This window comes from Oncorhynchus masou, chromosome 24, assembly GCF_036934945.1.
Source record: "Oncorhynchus masou masou isolate Uvic2021 chromosome 24, UVic_Omas_1.1, whole genome shotgun sequence".
In the NCBI taxonomy this organism is placed as follows: Eukaryota; Metazoa; Chordata; class Actinopteri; order Salmoniformes; family Salmonidae; genus Oncorhynchus; species Oncorhynchus masou.
The window spans coordinates 263,998-281,075 of record NC_088235.1 but is presented as its reverse complement, the minus strand read 5'-3'; the positions used below and the strand labels follow the sequence as shown (position 1 = coordinate 281,075).

Here is a 17,078-nt window from a genome sequence, read left to right as displayed (position 1 = left end):
TCTCTGTCTGTCTCTCTGTCTCTCTCTCTGTCTGTTTCTCTGTATCTTTCTGCATCTCTCTGCCTGAACCAGAGAGGGTGGGTACATGTCTCTCTCTGTCTGTCTCTCTGTCTGTCTCTCTGTCTGTCTCTCTGTCTCTCTCTCTGTCTGTTTCTCTGTCTCTCTCTCTCAATTCAATTTCAATTTTTCAATTCAAGGGGCTTTATTGGCATGGGAAACATGTGTTAACATTGCCAAAGCAAGTAAGGTATATAATATATAAAGTGAAATAAACAATAAAAATTAACAGTAGACATCACACATACAGAAGTTTCAAAACAATAAAGACATTACAAATGTCATATTATATATATATATATATATATACAGTGTTTTTACAATGTGCAAATGGTAAAGGACACAAGATAAAATAAATAAGCATAGATATGTGTTGTATTTACAATGGTGCGTGTTCTTCACTGGTTGCCCTTTTCTCGTGGCAACAGGTCACAAATCTTGCTGCTCTGATGGCACACTGTGGAATTTCACCCAGTAGATATGGGAGTTTTTCAAAATTGGATTTGTTTTCGAATTCTTTGTGGATCTGTGTAATCTGAGGGAAATATGTCTCTCTAATATGGTCATACATTGGGCAGGAGGTTAGGAAGTGCAGCTCAGTTTCCACCTCATTTTGTGGGCAGTGAGCACATAGCCTGTCTTCTCTTGAGAGCCATGTCTGCCTACGTCGGCCTTTCTCAATAGCAAGGCTATGCTCGCTGAGTCTGTACATAGTCAAAGCTTTCCTTAATTTTGGGTCAGTCACAGTGGTCAGGTATTCTGCCGCTGTGTACTCTCTGTGTAGGGCCAAATAGCATTCTAGTTTGCTCTGTTTTTTTGTTAATTCTTTCCAGTGTGTCAAGTAATTATCTTTTTGTTTTCTCATGATTTGGTTGGGTCTAATTGTGCTGCTGTCATGGGGCTCTGTAGGGTGTGTTTGTGAACAGAGCCCCAGGACCAGCTTGCTTAGGGGACTCTTCTCCAGGTTCATCTCTCTGTAGGTGATGGCTTTGTTGTGGAAGGTTTGGGAATCGCTTCCTTTTAGGTGGTTATAGAATTTAACTGCTCTTTTCTGGATTTTGATAATTAGTGGGTATCGGCCTAATTCTGCTCTGCATGCATTATTTGGTGTTCTACGTTGTACACAGAGGATATTTTTTCTGAATTCTGCGTGCAGAGTCTCAATTTGGTGTTTGTCCCATTTTGTGAATTCTTGCTTGGTGAGCGGACCCCAGACCTCACAACCATAAAGGGCAATGGGCTCTATGACTGATTCAAGTATTTTTAGCCAAATCCTAATTGGTATGTTGAAATTTATGTTCCTTTTGATGGCATAGAATGCCCTTCTTGCCTTGTCTCTCAGATCGTTCACAGCTTTCTGGAATGTACCCGTGGTGCTGATGTTTAGGCCAAGGTATGTATAGTTCAGGCCAAGGTATGTATAGTTTAGGCCAAGGTATGTATAGTTTAGGCCAAGGTATGTATAGTTTAGGCCAAGGTATGTATAGTTTAGGCCAAGGTATGTATAGTTTTTTGTGTGCTTTAGGGCAACGGGCACACTTGTTGTGTAAATGGATTTTATGATGTCGTATGTTTTACCCCCAACACCACATTCCATCAGTTTGTATAGCAGACCCTCAGGACAAATTGAGTCAAAGGCTTTTTTGAAATCAACAAAACATGAAAAGACTTTGCCTTTGTTTTGGTTTGTTTGTCAATTAGGGTGTGAATACATGGGTTCACAGTGTGTTAGGTAGGGTTAGGTAGGGTTCACAGTGTGTTAGGTAGGGTTAGGTAGGGTTCACAGTGTGTTAGGTAGGGTTAGGTAGGGTTCACAGTGTGTTAGGTAGGGTTAGGTAGGGTTCACAGTGTGTTAGGTAGGGTTAGGTAGGGTTCACAGTGTGTTAGGTAGGGTTAGGTAGGGTTAGGTAGGGTTCACAGTGTGTTAGGTAGGGTTAGGTAGGGTTAGATAGGGTTCACAGTGTGTTAGGTAGGGTTAGGTAGGGTTCACAGTGTGTTAGGTAGGGTTAGGTAGGGTTCACAGTGTGTTAGGTAGGGTTAGGTAGGGTTCACAGTGTGTTAGGTAGGGTTAGGTAGGGTTCACAGTGTGTTAGGTAGGGTTAGGTAGGGTTCACAGTGTGTTAGGTAGAGTTAGGTAGGGTTCACAGTGTGTTAGGTAGGGTTAGGTAGGGTTCACAGTGTGTTAGGTAGGGTTAGGTAGGGTTCACAGTGTGTTAGGTAGGGTTAGGTAGGGTTCACAGTGTGTTAGGTAGGGTTAGGTAGGGTTCACAGTGTGTTAGGTAGGGTTAGGTAGGGTTCACAGTGTGTTAGGTAGGGTTAGGTAGGGTTCACAGTGTGTTAGGTAGGGTTAGGTAGGGTTCACAGTGTGTTAGGTAGGGTTAGGTAGGGTTCACAGTGTGTTAGGCAGGGTTAGGTAGGGTTCACAGTGTGTTAGGTAGGGTTAGGTAGGGTTCACAGTGTGTTAGGTAGGGTTAGGTAGGGTTCACAGTGTGTTAGGTAGGGTTAGGTAGGGTTCACAGTGTGTTAGGTAGGGTTAGGTAGGGTTCACATTGTGTTAGGTAGGGTTCACATTGTGTTAGGTAGGGTTAGATAGGGTTCACAGTGTGTTAGGTAGGGTTAGGTAGGGTTCACAGTGTGTTAGGTAGGGTTAGGTAGGGTTCACATTGTGTTAGGTAGGGTTAGGTAGGGTTCACAGTGTGTTAGGTAGGGTTAGGTAGGGTTCACATTGTGTTAGGTAGGGTTAGGTAGGGTTCACATTGTGTTAGGTAGGGTTAGGTAGGGTTCACAGTGTGTTAGGTAGGGTTAGGTAGGGTTCACAGTGTGTTAGGTAGGGTTAGGTAGGGTTAGATAGGGTTCACAGTGTGTTAGGTAGGGTTAGGTAGGGTTCACAGTGTGTTAGGTAGGGTTAGGTAGGGTTCACAGTGTGTTAGGTAGGGTTAGGTAGGGTTCACTGTGTGTTTGGTAGGGTTAGGTAGGGTTCACAGTGTGTTAGGTAGGGTTAGGTAGGGTTCACAGTGTGTTAGGTAGGGTTAGGTAGGGTTCACAGTGGGTTAGCTAGGGTTAGGTAGGGTTCACAGTGTGTTTTAGGTAGGGTTAGGTAGGGTTCACAGTGTGTTAGGCAGGGTTAGGTAGGGTTAGGTAGGGTTCACAGTGTGTTAGGCAGGGTTAGGTAGGGTTAGGTAGGGTTCACAGTGTGTTAGGTAGGGTTCACAGTGTGTTAGGTAGGGTTCACAGTGTGTTAGGTAGGGTTAGGTAGGGTTCACAGTGTGTTAGGTAGAGTTAGGTAGGGTTCACAGTGTGTTAGGTAGGGTTAGGTAGGGTTCACAGTGTGTTAGGTAGGTTTAGGTAGGGTTAGGTAGGGTTCACAGTGTGTTAGGTAGGGTTAGGTAGGGTTCACAGTGTGTTAGGTAGGGTTAGGTAGGGTTCACAGTGTGTTAGGTAGGGTTAGGTAGGGTTAGGTAGGGTTCACAGTGTGTTAGGTAGGGTAAGGTAGGGTGCACAGTGTGTTTGGTAGGGTTAGGTAGGGTTCACAGTGTGTTAGGTAGGGTTAGGTAGGGTTAGGTAGGGTTCACAGTGTGTTAGGCAGGGTAAGGTAGGGTTCACAGTGTGTTTGGTAGGGTTAGGTAGGGTTAGGTAGGGTTCACAGTGTGTTAGGTAGGGTTAGGTAGGGTTAGGTAGGGTTCACAGTGTGTTAGGTAGGGTTAGGTAGGGTAGGTAGGGTTCACAGTGTGTTTGGTAGGGTTAGGTAGGGTTAGGTAGGGTTCACAGTGTGTTAGGTAGGGTTAGGTAGGGTTCACAGTGTGTTAGGTAGGGTTAGGTAGGGTTCACAGTGTGTTAGGTAGGGTTAGGTAGGGTTCACAGTGTGTTAGGTAGGGTTAGGTAGGGTTCACAGTGTGTTAGGTAGGGTTAGGTAGGGTTCACAGTGTGTTAGGTAGGGTTAGGTAGGGTTAGGTAGGGTTCACAGTGTGTTAGGTAGGGTTCACAGTTTGTTAGGTAGGGTTAGGTAGGGTTCACAGTGTGTTAGGTAGGGTTTAGGTAGGGTTCACAGTGTGTTAGGTAGGGTTAGGTAGGGTTCACAGTGTGTTAGGTAGGGTTAGATAGGGTTCACAGTGTGTTAGGTAGGGTTAGGTAGGGTCACAGTGTGTTAGGTAGGGTTAGGTAGGGTTCACAGTGTGTTAGGTAGGGTTAGGTAGGGTTCACAGTGTGTTAGGTAGGGTTAGGTAGGGTTCACAGTGTGTTAGGTAGGGTTAGGTAGGGTTCACAGTGTGTTAGGTAGGGTTAGGTAGGGTTCACAGTGTGTTAGGTAGGGTTAGGTAGGGTTCACTGTGTGTTTGGTAGGGTTAGGTAGGGTTCACAGTGTGTTAGGTAGGGTTAGGTAGGGTTCACAGTGTTGTTAGGTAGGGTTAGGTAGGGTTCACAGTGTGTTAGGTAGGGTAAGGTAGGGTTCACAGTGTGTTTGGTAGGGTTAGGTAGGGTTCACAGTGTGTTAGGTAGGGTTAGGTAGGGTTAGGTAGGGTTCACAGTGTGTTAGGCAGGGTTAGGTAGGGTTAGGTAGGGTTCACAGTGTGTTAGGTAGGGTTCACAGTGTGTTAGGTAGGGTTAGGTAGGGTTCACAGTGTGTTAGGTAGAGTTAGGTAGGGTTCACAGTGTGTTAGGTAGGGTTAGGTAGGGTTCACAGTGTGTTAGGTAGGGTTAGGTAGGGTTAGGTAGGGTTCACAGTGTGTTAGGTAGGGTTAGGTAGGGTTAGGTAGGGTTCACAGTGTGTTAGGTAGGGTTAGGTAGGGTTAGGTAGGGTTCACAGTGTGTTTGGTAGGGTTAGGTAGGGTTAGGTAGGGTTCACAGTGTGTTAGGCAGGGTTAGGTAGGGTTCACAGTGTGTTAGGTAGGGTTAGGTAGGGTTCACAGTGTGTTAGGTAGGGTTAGGTAGGGTTCACAGTGTGTTAGGTAGGGTTAGGTAGGGTTCACAGTGTGTTAGGTAGGGTTAGGTAGGGTTCACAGTGTGTTAGGTAGGGTTAGGTAGGGTTCACAGTTAGGTGTTAGGTAGGGTTAGGTAGGGTTAGGTAGGGTTCACAGTGTGTTAGGTAGGGTTAGGTAGGGTGCACAGTGTGTTTGGTAGGGTTAGGTAGGGTTCACAGTGTGTTAGGTAGGGTTAGGTAGGGTTAGGTAGGGTTCACAGTGTGTTAGGTAGGGTAGGTAGGGTTCACAGTGTGTTTGGTAGGGTTAGGTAGGGTTAGGTAGGGTTCACAGTGTGTTAGGTAGGGTTAGGTAGGGTTAGGTAGGGTTCACAGTGTGTTAGGTAGGGTTAGGTAGGGTAGGTAGGTAGGGTTCACAGTGTGTTTGGTAGGGTTAGGTAGGGTTAGGTAGGGTTCACAGTGTGTTAGGCAGGGTTAGGTAGGGTTCACAGTGTGTTAGGTAGGGTTAGGTAGGGTTCACAGTGTGTTAGGTAGGGTTAGGTAGGGTTCACAGTGTGTTAGGTAGGGTTAGGTAGGGTTCACAGTGTGTTAGGTAGGGTTAGGTAGGGTTCACAGTGTGTTAGGTAGGGTTAGGTAGGGTTAGGTAGGGTTCACAGTGTGTTAGGTAGGGTTCACAGTGTGTTTGTTAGGTAGGGTTAGGTAGGGGTTAGTGTGTTAGGTAGGGTTAGGTAGGGTTCACAGTGTGTTAGGTAGGGTTAGGTAGGGTTCACAGTGTGTTAGGTAGGGTTAGATAGGGTTCACAGTGTGTTAGGTAGGGTTAGGTAGGGTCCACAGTGTGTTAGGTAGGGTTAGGTAGGGTTCACAGTGTGTTAGGTAGGGTTAGGTAGGGTTCACAGTGTGTTAGGTAGGGTTAGGTAGGGTTCACAGTGTGTTAGGTAGGGTTAGGTAGGGTTCACTGTGTGTTTGGTAGGGTTAGGTAGGGTTCACAGTGTGTTAGGTAGGGTTAGGTAGGGTTCACAGTGTGTTAGGTAGGGTTAGGTAGGGTTCACAGTGTGTTAGGTAGGGTAAGGTAGGGTTCACAGTGTGTTTGGTAGGGTTAGGTAGGGTTCACAGTGTGTTAGGCAGGGTTAGGTAGGGTTAGGTAGGGTTCACAGTGTGTTAGGCAGGGTTAGGTAGGGTTAGGTAGGGTTCACAGTGTGTTAGGTAGGGTTCACAGTGTGTTAGGTAGGGTTAGGTAGGGTTCACAGTGTGTTAGGTAGAGTTAGGTAGGGTTCACAGTGTGTTAGGTAGGGTTAGGTAGGGTTCACAGTGTGTTAGGTAGGGTTAGGTAGGGTTAGGTAGGGTTCACAGTGTGTTAGGTAGGGTTAGGTAGGGTTAGGTAGGGTTCACAGTGTGTTAGGTAGGGTTAGGTAGGGTAAGGTAGGGTTCACAGTGTGTTTGGTAGGGTTAGGTAGGGTTAGGTAGGGTTCACAGTGTGTTAGGCAGGGTTAGGTAGGGTTCACAGTGTGTTAGGTAGGGTTAGGTAGGGTTCACAGTGTGTTAGGTAGGGTTAGGTAGGGTTCACAGTGTGTTAGGTAGGGTTAGGTAGGGTTCACAGTGTGTTAGGTAGGGTTAGGTAGGGTTCACAGTGTGTTAGGTAGGGTTAGGTAGGGTTCACAGTGTGTTAGGTAGGGTTAGGTAGGGTTAGGTAGGGTTCACAGTGTGTTAGGTAGGGTAAGGTAGGGTGCACAGTGTGTTTGGTAGGGTTAGGTAGGGTTCACAGTGTGTTAGGTAGGGTTAGGTAGGGTTAGGTAGGGTTCACAGTGTGTTAGGTAGGGTAAGGTAGGGTTCACAGTGTGTTTGGTAGGGTTAGGTAGGGTTAGGTAGGGTTCACAGTGTGTTAGGTAGGGTTAGGTAGGGTTAGGTAGGGTTCACAGTGTGTTAGGTAGGGTTAGGTAGGGTAAGGTAGGGTTCACAGTGTGTTTGGTAGGGTTAGGTAGGGTTAGGTAGGGTTCACAGTGTGTTAGGCAGGGTTAGGTAGGGTTCACAGTGTGTTAGGTAGGGTTAGGTAGGGTTCACAGTGTGTTAGGTAGGGTTAGGTAGGGTTCACAGTGTGTTAGGTAGGGTTAGGTAGGGTTCACAGTGTGTTAGGTAGGGTTAGGTAGGGTTCACAGTGTGTTAGGTAGGGTTAGGTAGGGTTAGGTAGGGTTCACAGTGTGTTAGGTAGGGTTCACAGTTTGTTAGGTAGGGTTAGGTAGGGTTCACAGTGTGTTAGGTAGGGTTAGGTAGGGTTCACAGTGTGTTAGGTAGGGTTAGGTAGGGTTCACAGTGTGTTAGGTAGGGTTAGATAGGGTTCACAGTGTGTTAGGTAGGGTTAGGTAGGGTCCACAGTGTGTTAGGTAGGGTTAGGTAGGGTTCACAGTGTGTTAGGTAGGGTTAGGTAGGGTTCACAGTGTGTTAGGTAGGGTTAGGTAGGGTTCACAGTGTGTTAGGTAGGGTTAGGTAGGGTTAGGTAGGGTTCACAGTGTGTTAGGTAGAGTTAGGTAGGGTTAGATAGGGTTCACAGTGTGTTAGGTAGGGTTAGGTAGGGTTCACAGTGTGTTAGGTAGGGTTAGGTAGGGTTCACAGTGGGTTAGGTAGGGTTCACAGTGTGTTAGGTAGGGTTAGGTAGGGTTCACAGTGTGTGAGGTAGGGTTAGGTAGGGTTCACAGTGTGTTAGGTAGGGTTAGGTAGGGTTCACAGTGTGTTAGGTAGGGTTCACAGTGTGTTAGGTAGGGTTAGGTAGGGTTCACAGTGTGTTAGGTAGGGTTAGGTAGGGTTCACAGTGTGTTAGGTAGGGTTCACAGTGTGTTAGGTAGGGTCCACAGTGTGTTAGGTAGGGTTAGGTAGGGTTCACAGTGTGTTAGGTAGGGTTAGGTAGGGTTCACAGTGTGTTAGGTAGGGTTAGGTAGGGTTCACAGTGTGTTAGGTAGGGTTAGATAGGGTTCACAGTGTGTTAGGTAGGGTTAGGTAGGGTTCACAGTGTGTTAGGTAGGGTTAGGTAGGGTTCACAGTGTGTTAGGTAGGGTTAGATAGGGTTCACAGTGTGTTAGGTAGGGTTAGGTAGGGTCCACAGTGTGTTAGGTAGGGTTAGGTAGGGTTCACAGTGTGTTAGGTAGGGTTAGGTAGGGTTCACAGTGTGTTAGGTAGGGTAAGGTAGGGTTCACAGTGTGTTAGGTAGGGTTAGGTACGGTTCACATTGTGTTAGGTAGGGTTAGGTAGGGTTAGGTAGGGTTCACAGTGTGTTAGGTAGGGTTCACAGTGTGTTAGGTAGGGTTAGGTAGGGTTCACAGTGTGTTAGGTAGGGTTCACAGTGTGTTAGGTAGGGTTAGGTAGGGTTAGGTAGGGTTAGGTAGGGTTCCCAGTGTGTTAGGTAGAGTTAGGTAGGGTTCACAGTGTGTTAGGTAGGGTTCACAGTGTGTTTGGTAGGGTTAGGTAGGGTTCACAGTGTGTTAGGTAGGGTAAGGTAGGGTTCACAGTGTGTTTGGTAGGGTTAGGTAGGGTTCACAGTGTGTTAGGTAGGGTTAGATAGGGTTCACAGTGTGTTAGGTAGGGTTAGGTAGGGTTCACAGTGTGTTAGGTAGGGTTAGGTAGGGTTCACAGTGTGTTAGGTAGGGTTAGGTAGGGTTCACAGTGTGTTAGGTAGGGTTAGGTAGGGTTCACAGTGTGTTAGGTAGGGTTAGGTAGGGTTCACAGTGTGTTAGGTAGGGTTAGATAGGGTTCACAGTGTGTTAGGTAGGGTTAGGTAGGGTTCACAGTGTGTTAGGTAGGGTTAGGTAGGGTTCACAGTGTGTTAGGTAGGGTTAGGTAGGGTTCACAGTGTGTTAGGTAGGGTTAGGTAGGGTTCACAGTGTGTTAGGTAGGGTTAGGTAGGGTTCACAGTGTGTTAGGTAGGGTTAGGTAGGGTTCACAGTGTGTTAGGTAGGGTTAGGTAGGGTTCACAGTGTGTTAGGTAGGGTTAGGTAGGGTTCACAGTGTGTTAGGTAGGGTTCACAGTGTGTTAGGTAGGGTTAGGTAGGGTTAGGTAGGGTTAGGTAGGGTTCACAGTGTGTTAGGTAGGGTTCACAGTGTGTTAGGTAGGGTTAGGTAGGGTTCACAGTGTGTTAGGTAGGGTTCACAGTGGGTTAGGTAGGGTTAGGTAGGGTTCACAGTGTGTTAGGTAGGGTTAGGTAGGGTTAGGTAGGGTCCACAGTATGTTAGGTAGGGTTAGGTAGGGTTAGGTAGAGTTCACAGTGTGTTAGATAGGGTTAGGTAGGGTTAGGTAGAGTTCACAGTGTGTTAGATAGGGTTAGGTAGGGTTAGGTAGAGTTCACAGTGTGTTTGGTAGGGTTCACAGTGGGTTAGATAGGGTTAGGTATGGTTAGATAGGGTTCGGTAGGGTTAGGTAGGGTTAGATAGGGTTCACAGAGGGTTAGGTAGGGTAAGGTAGAGTTCACAGTGTGTTTGGTAGGGTTCACAGTGGGTTAGATAGGGTTAGATAGGGTTAGGTAGGGTTAGATAGGGTTAGGTAGGGTTAGGTAGGGTTAGGTAGGGTTAGATAGGGTTAGGTAGGGTTAGATAGGGTAAGGTAGGGTAAGGTAGGGTAAGGTAGGGTTAGATAGGGTAAGGTAGGGTAAGGTAGGGTTAGGTAGGGTAAGGTAGGGTTAGGTAGGGTAAGGTAGGGTTAGATAGGGTAAGGTAGGGTTAGGTAGGGTTAGGTAGGGTTAGGTAGGGTAAGGTAGGGTTAGATAGGGTTAGATAGGGTAAGGTAGGGTTAGGTAGGGTTAGGTAGGGTTAGATAGGGTTAGATAGGGTTAGGTAGGGTAAGGTAGGGTTAGGTAGGGTTAGATAGGGTTAGGTAGGGTTAGGTAGGGTTAGATAGGGTTAGGTAGGGTAAGGTAGGGTTAGATAGGGTTAGGTAGGGTTAGGTGGGGTAAGGTAGGGTTAGGTAGGGTAAGGTAGGGTTAGGTGGGGTAAGGTAGGGTTAGGTAGGGTAAGGTAGGGTTAGATAAGGTTAGGTAGGGTTAGATAGGGTTAGGTAGGGTTAGGTGGGGTAAGGTAGGGTTAGATAGGGTTAGGTAGGGTTAGGTAGGGTTAGGTAGGGTTAGATAGGGTTAGGTAGGGTTAGGTTGGGTTAGGGTTAGGTAGGGTTAGGTAGGGTTAGATAGGGTTAGATAGTGTTAGGTAGGGTAAGGTAGGGTTAGGCAGTGTTAGGTAGGGTAAGGTAGGGTTAGGTAGGGTAAGGTAGGGTTAGGTAAGGTAAGGTAGGGTTAGGTAGGGTTAGGTAGGGTAAGGTAGGGTTAGGTAGGGTAAGGTAGGGTTAGGTAAGGTAAGGTAGGGTTAGGTAGGGTTAGGTAGGGTAAGGTAGGGTTAGGTAGGGTAAGGTAGGGTTAGGTAAGGTAAGGTAGGGTTAGGTAGGGTACCTAACCCTCTCCAGTCCTCCCTGTCTAACCCTCTCCTCTCTCCCCTCTCTCCAGTCCTCCCTGTCTAACCCTCTTCTCTCTCCCCTCTCTCCAGTCCTCCCTGTCTAACCCTCTCCTCTCTCCACTCTCTCTCCAGTCCTCCCTGTCTAACCCTCTCCTCTCTCCCCTCTCTCCAGTCCTCCCTGTCTAACCCTCTCCTCTCTCCCCTCTCTCCAGTCCTCCCTGTCTAACCCTCTCCTCTCTCCCCTCTCTCTCCAGTCCTCCCTGTCTAACCCTCTCCTCTCTCCCCTCTCTCCAGTCCTCCCTCTCTAACCCTCTCCTCTCTCCCCTCTCCCCAGTCCTCCCTGTCTAACCCTCTTCTCTCTCCCCTCTCTCCAGTCCTCCCTGTCTAACCCTCTCCTCTCTCCCCTCTCTCCAGTCCTCCCTGTCTAACCCTCTCCTCTCTCCCCTCTCTCTCCAGTCCTCCCTGTCTAACCCTCTCCTCTCTCCACTCTCTCTCCAGTCCTCCCTGTCTAACCCTCTCCTCTCTCCCCTCTCTCCAGTCCTCCCTGTCTAACCCTCTCCTCTCTCCCCTCTCCCCAGTCCTCCCTGTCTAACCCTCTTCTCTCTCCCCTCTCTCCAGTCCTCCCCGTCCCTCCACCAGTCCTCCCTGTCTAACCCTCTCCTTTCTCCACTCTCTCTCCAGTCCTCCCTGTCTAACCCTCTCCTCTCTCCCCTCTCCCCAGTCCTCCCTGTCTAACCCTCTCCTCTCTCCCCTCTCTCCAGTCCTCCCTGTCTAACCCTCTCCTCTCTCCACTCTCTCTCCAGTCCTCCCTGTCTAACCCTCTCCTCTCTCCCCTCTCTCCAGTCCTCCCTGTCTAACCCTCTCCTCTCTCCCCTCTCTCCAGTCCTCCCTGTCTAACCCTCTCCTCTCTCCCCTCTCCCCAGTCCTCCCTGTCTCACCCTCTCCTCTCTCCCCTCTCTCCAGTCCTCCCTGTCTAACCCTCTCCTCTCTCCCCTCTCTCCAGTCCTCCCTGTCTAACCCTCTCCTCTCTCCCCTCTCCTCAGTCCTCCCTGTCTAACCCTCTCCCCTCTCCACTCTCTCTCCAGTCCTCCCTGTCTAACCCTCTCCTCTCTCCCCTCTCTCCAGTCCTCCCTGTCTAACCCTCTCCTCTCTCCCCTCTCTCCAGTCCTCCCTGTCTAACCCTCTTCTCTCTCCCCTCTCTCCAGTCCTCCCTGTCTAACCCTCTCCTCTCTCCACTCTCTCTCCAGTCCTCCCTGTCTAACCCTCTCCTCTCTCCCCTCTCTCCAGTCCTCCCTGTCTAACCCTCTCCTCTCTCCCCTCTCTCCAGTCCTCCCTGTCTAACCCTCTCCTCTCTCCCCTCTCTCCAGTCCTCCCTGTCTAACCCTCTCCTCTCTCCCCTCTCTCTCCAGTCCTCCCTGTCTAACCCTCTCCTCTCTCCCCTCTCTCCAGTCCTCCTTCTCTAACCCTCTCCTCTCTCCCCTCTCCCCAGTCCTCCCTGTCTAACCCTCTTCTCTCTCCCCCTCTCTCCAGTCCTCCCTGTCTAACCCTCTCCTCTCTCCCCTCTCTCCAGTCCTCCCTGTCTAACCCTCTCCTCTCTCCCTCTCTCTCCAGTCCTCCCTGTCTAACCCTCTCCTCTCTCCACTCTCTCTCCAGTCCTCCCTGTCTAACCCTCTCCTCTCTCCCCTCTCTCCAGTCCTCCCTGTCTAACCCTCCTCTCTCCCCTCTCCCCAGTCCTCCCTGTCTAACCCTCTTCTCTCTCCCCTCTCTCCAGTCCTCCCCGTCCCTCCACCAGTCCTCCCTGTCTAACCCTCTCCTCTCTCCACTCTCTCTCCAGTCCTCCCTGTCTAACCCTCTCCCTCTCCCCTCTCCCCAGTCCTCCCTGTCTAACCCTCTCCTCTCTCCCCTCTCTCCAGTCCTCCCTGTCTAACCCTCTCCTCTCTCCACTCTCTCTCCAGTCCTCCCTGTCTAACCCTCTCCTCTCTCCCCTCTCTCCAGTCCTCCCTGTCTAACCCTCTCCTCTCTCCCCTCTCTCCAGTCCTCCCTGTCTAACCCTCTCCTCTCTCCCCTCTCTCCAGTCCTCCCTGTCTCACCCTCTCCTCTCTCCCCTCTCTCCAGTCCTCCCTGTCTAACCCTCTCCTCTCTCCCCTCTCTCCAGTCCTCCCTGTCTAACCCTCTCCTCTCTCCCCTCTCTCCAGTCCTCCCTGTCTAACCCTCTCCCCTCTCCACTCTCTCTCCAGTCCTCCCTGTCTAACCCTCTCCTCTCTCCCCTCTCTCCAGTCCTCCCTGTCTAACCCTCTCCTCTCTCCCCTCTCTCCAGTCCTCCCTGTCTAACCCTCTTCTCTCTCCCCTCTCTCCTGTCCTCCCTGTCCCTCCTCCAGTCCTCCCTGTCTAACCCTCTTCTCTCTCCCCTCTCTCCTGTCCTCCCTGTCCCTCCTCCAGTCCTCCCTGTCTAACCCTCTCCTCTCTCCCCTCTCTCCAGTCCTCCCTGTCTAACCCTCTTCTCTCTCCCCTCTCTCCTGTCCTCCCTGTCCCTCCTCCAGTCCTCCCTGTCTAACCCTCTCTCCTCTCCTCTCTCCAGTCCTCCCTGTCTAACCCTCTCCTCTCTCCCCTCTCTCCAGTCCTCCCTGTCTAACCCTCTCCTCTCTCCCCTCTCTCCAGTCCTCCCTGTCTAACCCTCTCCTCTCTCCCCTCTCTCCAATCCTCTCTGTCTAACCCTCTCTCCAGTCCTCTCTGTCTAACCCTCTCTCCAGTCCTCTCTGTCTAATCCTCTCCCCTCTCCCCAGGCCACCCTCTCTCTGCTCCTGGACCATCTGAGCCTCGTTGCCTCCTACAGTGACTGTAACCGGATGAACTGTCAGAACCTGGCTGTGTGTTTCGGCCCGGTGCTCCTGACCCCCACCCAGGAGTCCTGGAGACCCACTGCACCAGGACAGGGCGGTCAGGGCGGGCGCGGGGGGAGCTGTGGAAGGGGCGGACGGAGTTTTGCTCACAGCGAGGAGATCGCCAGTGCTGTGGACTTCAAGAGACACATCGAGGCCTTGCATTACCTGTTGCAGCTGTGGCCCAGTAAGTGTCTGTTGGGACAGAGCCGTTGTTGCTCCTAGACGTTTCCACTTCACAATAACGGCACTTACAGTTGACCTGGGCAGCTCGAGCAGGGCAGGAATTTGACCAACTGACTTGTTCGAAAGGTGGCACCCTGACTCTTGGGGCCTCCCGAGGGGCGCAGCAGGTCGAAGGCACTGCATCTCAGTGCAAGAGGTGTCACTACAGACCCTGGTTTGATTCCAGGCTGTATCACAACCTGCTGTGATTGGGAATCCCATAGGGCGGCACACAATTGGCCCAGCGTCGTCCGGGTTAGAGTTTGGCCGGGGGAGGCCGTCATTTTAAATAAGAATTTGTTCTTTAACCTGTTGAAACTCCCCATCCCGGATCCGGGATCGTGAATAAAGCCTCAGGCTCATTAGCATAACGCAACGTTAACGATTTCTGAAAATCACAAATAAAATGAAAATAATGCGTCTGCTCTCAAGCTTAGCCTTTTCTTAACAACACTGTCATCTCAGATTTTCAAAATATGCTTTTGAACCATAGAAATTGACTAATTTGTGTAAGAGTATGCTAAGCTAGCTTAGCATTTTGAGTAGCATTTAGCACGCAACATTTTCACAAAAACCAGATAACCAAATAAATAAAATCATTTACCTTTGAAGAGCTTCGGATGTTTTCAATGAGGAGACTCTCAGTTACATAGCAAATGTTCAGTTTTTCCTGAAAGCGTCTGTGTGTAGGAGAAATCGTTCCGTTTTGTACATCGCATTTGGCTACCGAAACGAACCGAAAATTCAGTCACCTACAACGTCAAACTTTTTCCGAATTAACTCCATAATATCGACCGAAACATGGCAAACGTTGTTTGGAATCAATCCTCAAGGTGTTTTTTCACATATCTCTTCATTGATATATCGTTCGTGGAAGCTTGCATTCTTCTCTCAATTCCATGGAAAAATACTTGCAGCTGACTTTTGCGCACCAATTTCGGCGCAGGACACCGGGCGGACACCTGGTAAATGTGGTCTCTTATGGTCAATCTTCCAATGATATGCCTACAAATACGTCACAATGCTGCAGACACCTTGGGGAAACGACAGAAAGGGCAGACTTACTCCTCTCGCATTCACAGCCATATAAGGAGACAATGGAAAACAGAGCCTCAAAAATCCTGCTCATTTCCTGGATGCCGTCTCATCTTGGTTTTGCCTGAAGCTCACGTTCTAGGGCACGCACAGAGAATATCTTTGCAGTTCTGGACACGTCAGAGTGTTTTCTTTCGAAAGCTATCAATTATATGCATAGTCGAGCATCTTTTTGTGACAAAATATCTTGTTTAAAACGGGAACGTTTTTCATCCAAAAATGATATAGCGCCCCTAGAGTTTCAACAGGTTAACTGACTTGCCTAGTTAAATAAAGGTTCAATAAAAAATAAAACATTCTCATAAAAATTGAAATGATGGAGATTGGTTGTCTATGGAGAATGCACGGCTGTGTGCTTGATTTTATACACCTGTCAGCAACGGCTGTGGCTGAAATAACCAAATCCACTAATTTGAAGGGGCGTCCACATACTTTAGTATATATATATGATATACTGTATATATATATATATATATATATATATATATATATATATACAGTATATCAGTACACCCCTCACATTTTTGTAAATATTTTAGTATATCTTTTCATGTGACAACACTGAAGAAATGACACTTTGCTACAGTGTAAAGTAGTGAGTGTACAGCTTGTATAACAGTGTAAATTTGTCCCCTCAAAATAACTCAACACACAGCCATTAATGTCTAAACCGCTGGCAACAAAAGTGAGTCCACCCCTAAGTCAAAATGTTTAGAACATCATCATCTCTGGGTTTTGAAACCTTTCCTCTCTTTGCTTCTTCACTCCTTAGTTCCTACAGACAGAGTGACAGACAACCCCGACTCTCCCACCCTCCTCCAGCCCTCCTCCAGTTCAGACATGCCTCCTTCCCCTCCCAGCCCCATGCCCCATAACCCCCTGCGGCGCTGCCAGCGTGGCCTGTCGCTACCTCTGGACCTCCCGGGGGACGAAGTGGGCGTGGTGTCGCGACGTGGACGGGGCCGACTGGAGAGCCCGCCCTGTAACCGGTATGCTGGCGACTGGAGCGTGTGTGGGCGGGACTTCCTGTCCGGAGGCGATGCGGACTACGATGAGGTGGCAGGGAGCGACAGTGAGGAAGAGGAGGTGAAGAAGGTGGAGTGGACTCAGTACGTAGACGACTTAGTTCTGGACTTTGACGCCCCGTTTACCTGCAGACTGAGTCTCAAAGACTTTGATACGCTGATATCAGACCTGGAGAGAGAGCTGTCCAAACAGATGAACATCTGTCTCTGAGAGGGAGAGAGCTGTCCAAACAGATCAACATCTGTCTCTGAGAGGAGAGAGCTGTCCAAACAGATTAACATCTGTCTCTGAGAGGGAGAGAGCTGTCCAAACAGATCAACATCTGTCTCTGAGAGGAGAGAGCTGTCCAAACAGATGAACATCTGTCTCTGAGAGGGAGAGGAGGAGAGGAGAGAGGAGAGGAGAGAGCTGTCCAAACAGATTAACATCTGTCTCTGAGAGGGAGAGAGAGGAGAGGAGAGAGGAGAGGAGAGAGCTGTCCAAACAGATTAACATCTGTCCCTGAGAGGGAGAGAGAGAGGGAGAGGGAGGAGAGGAGAGGAGAAGAGAGGAGAGAGAGAGAGCTGTCCAAACAGATTAACATCTGTCTCTGAGAGGGAGGGGAGGAGAGGAGAGGAGAGGAGAGGAGAGGAGAGGAGAGGAGAGGAGAGGAGAGAGAGAGAGCTGTCCAAACAGATTAACATCTGTCTCTGAGAGGGAGAGGGAGGGGAGGAGAAGAGAGAGAGAGAGAGAGCTGTCCAAACAGATTAACATCTGTCTCTGAGAGGGAGAGGGAGGAGAGGAGAGGAGAGGAGAGAGCTGTCCAAACAGATTAACATCTGTCTCTGAGAGGGAGAGGGAGAGGGAGAGGGAGGAGAGGAGAAGAGAGAGGAGGAGAGGAGAGAGGAGAGAGCTGTCCAAACAGATTAACATCTGTCTCTGAGAGGGAGAGGGAGAGAGGAGGGAGGAGTGGAGAGGAGAGGAGAGAGGAGGAGAGGAGAGGAAAGAGAGGAGGGAGGAGAGGAGAGAGGAGGAGAGGAGAGGAAAGAGAGGAGGGAGGAGAGGAGGAGAGAGGAGGAGAGGAGAGGAAAGAGAGGAGGGAGGAGAGGAGAGAGGAGGAGAGGAGAGGAAAGAGGGCTGTCCAAACAGATTAACATCTGTCTCTTAGAGGGAGAGGGAGGAGAGGAGGAGAGGAGAGAGGAGAGAGCTGTCCAAACAGATAAACATCTGTCTCTTAGAGGGAGAGGGAGGAGAGAGGAGAGAGCTGTCCAAACAGATAAACATCTGTCTCTTAGAGGGAGAGGGAGGAGAGGAGGAGAGGAGAGAGGAGAGAGCTGTCCAAACAGATTAACATCTGTCTCTTAGAGGGAGAGGGAGGAGAGGAGAGAGGAGAGAAGGCGGGGAGAGGTGAGGAGGGAGGAGAGGAGTGGAGAGGGGAGGGAGAAGAGGACGAGAGGAAGGGAGGAGGAGAAGAGGAGAGG

At 49.4% G+C, this 17,078-nt stretch overlaps 1 protein-coding gene across 1 annotated transcript in view; it reads left to right on the top strand.

Annotated features, from left to right (window-relative positions):
- The window catches only part of LOC135511785 (rho GTPase-activating protein SYDE1-like), a 45,567-nt gene extending 28,926 nt beyond the window's left edge, over window positions 1–16,641 (top strand). Inside the window, exons 7-8 of the mRNA XM_064933252.1 lie at window positions 13,177–13,459; window positions 15,365–16,641. Of these exons, the coding sequence (XP_064789324.1) occupies window positions 13,177–13,459; window positions 15,365–15,828 (747 nt within the window). The 3' untranslated portion in view covers window positions 15,829–16,641. The remainder of the gene's footprint in view (window positions 1–13,176; window positions 13,460–15,364) is intronic.
- The last annotated feature ends 437 nt before the right edge of the window (window positions 16,642–17,078 follow it).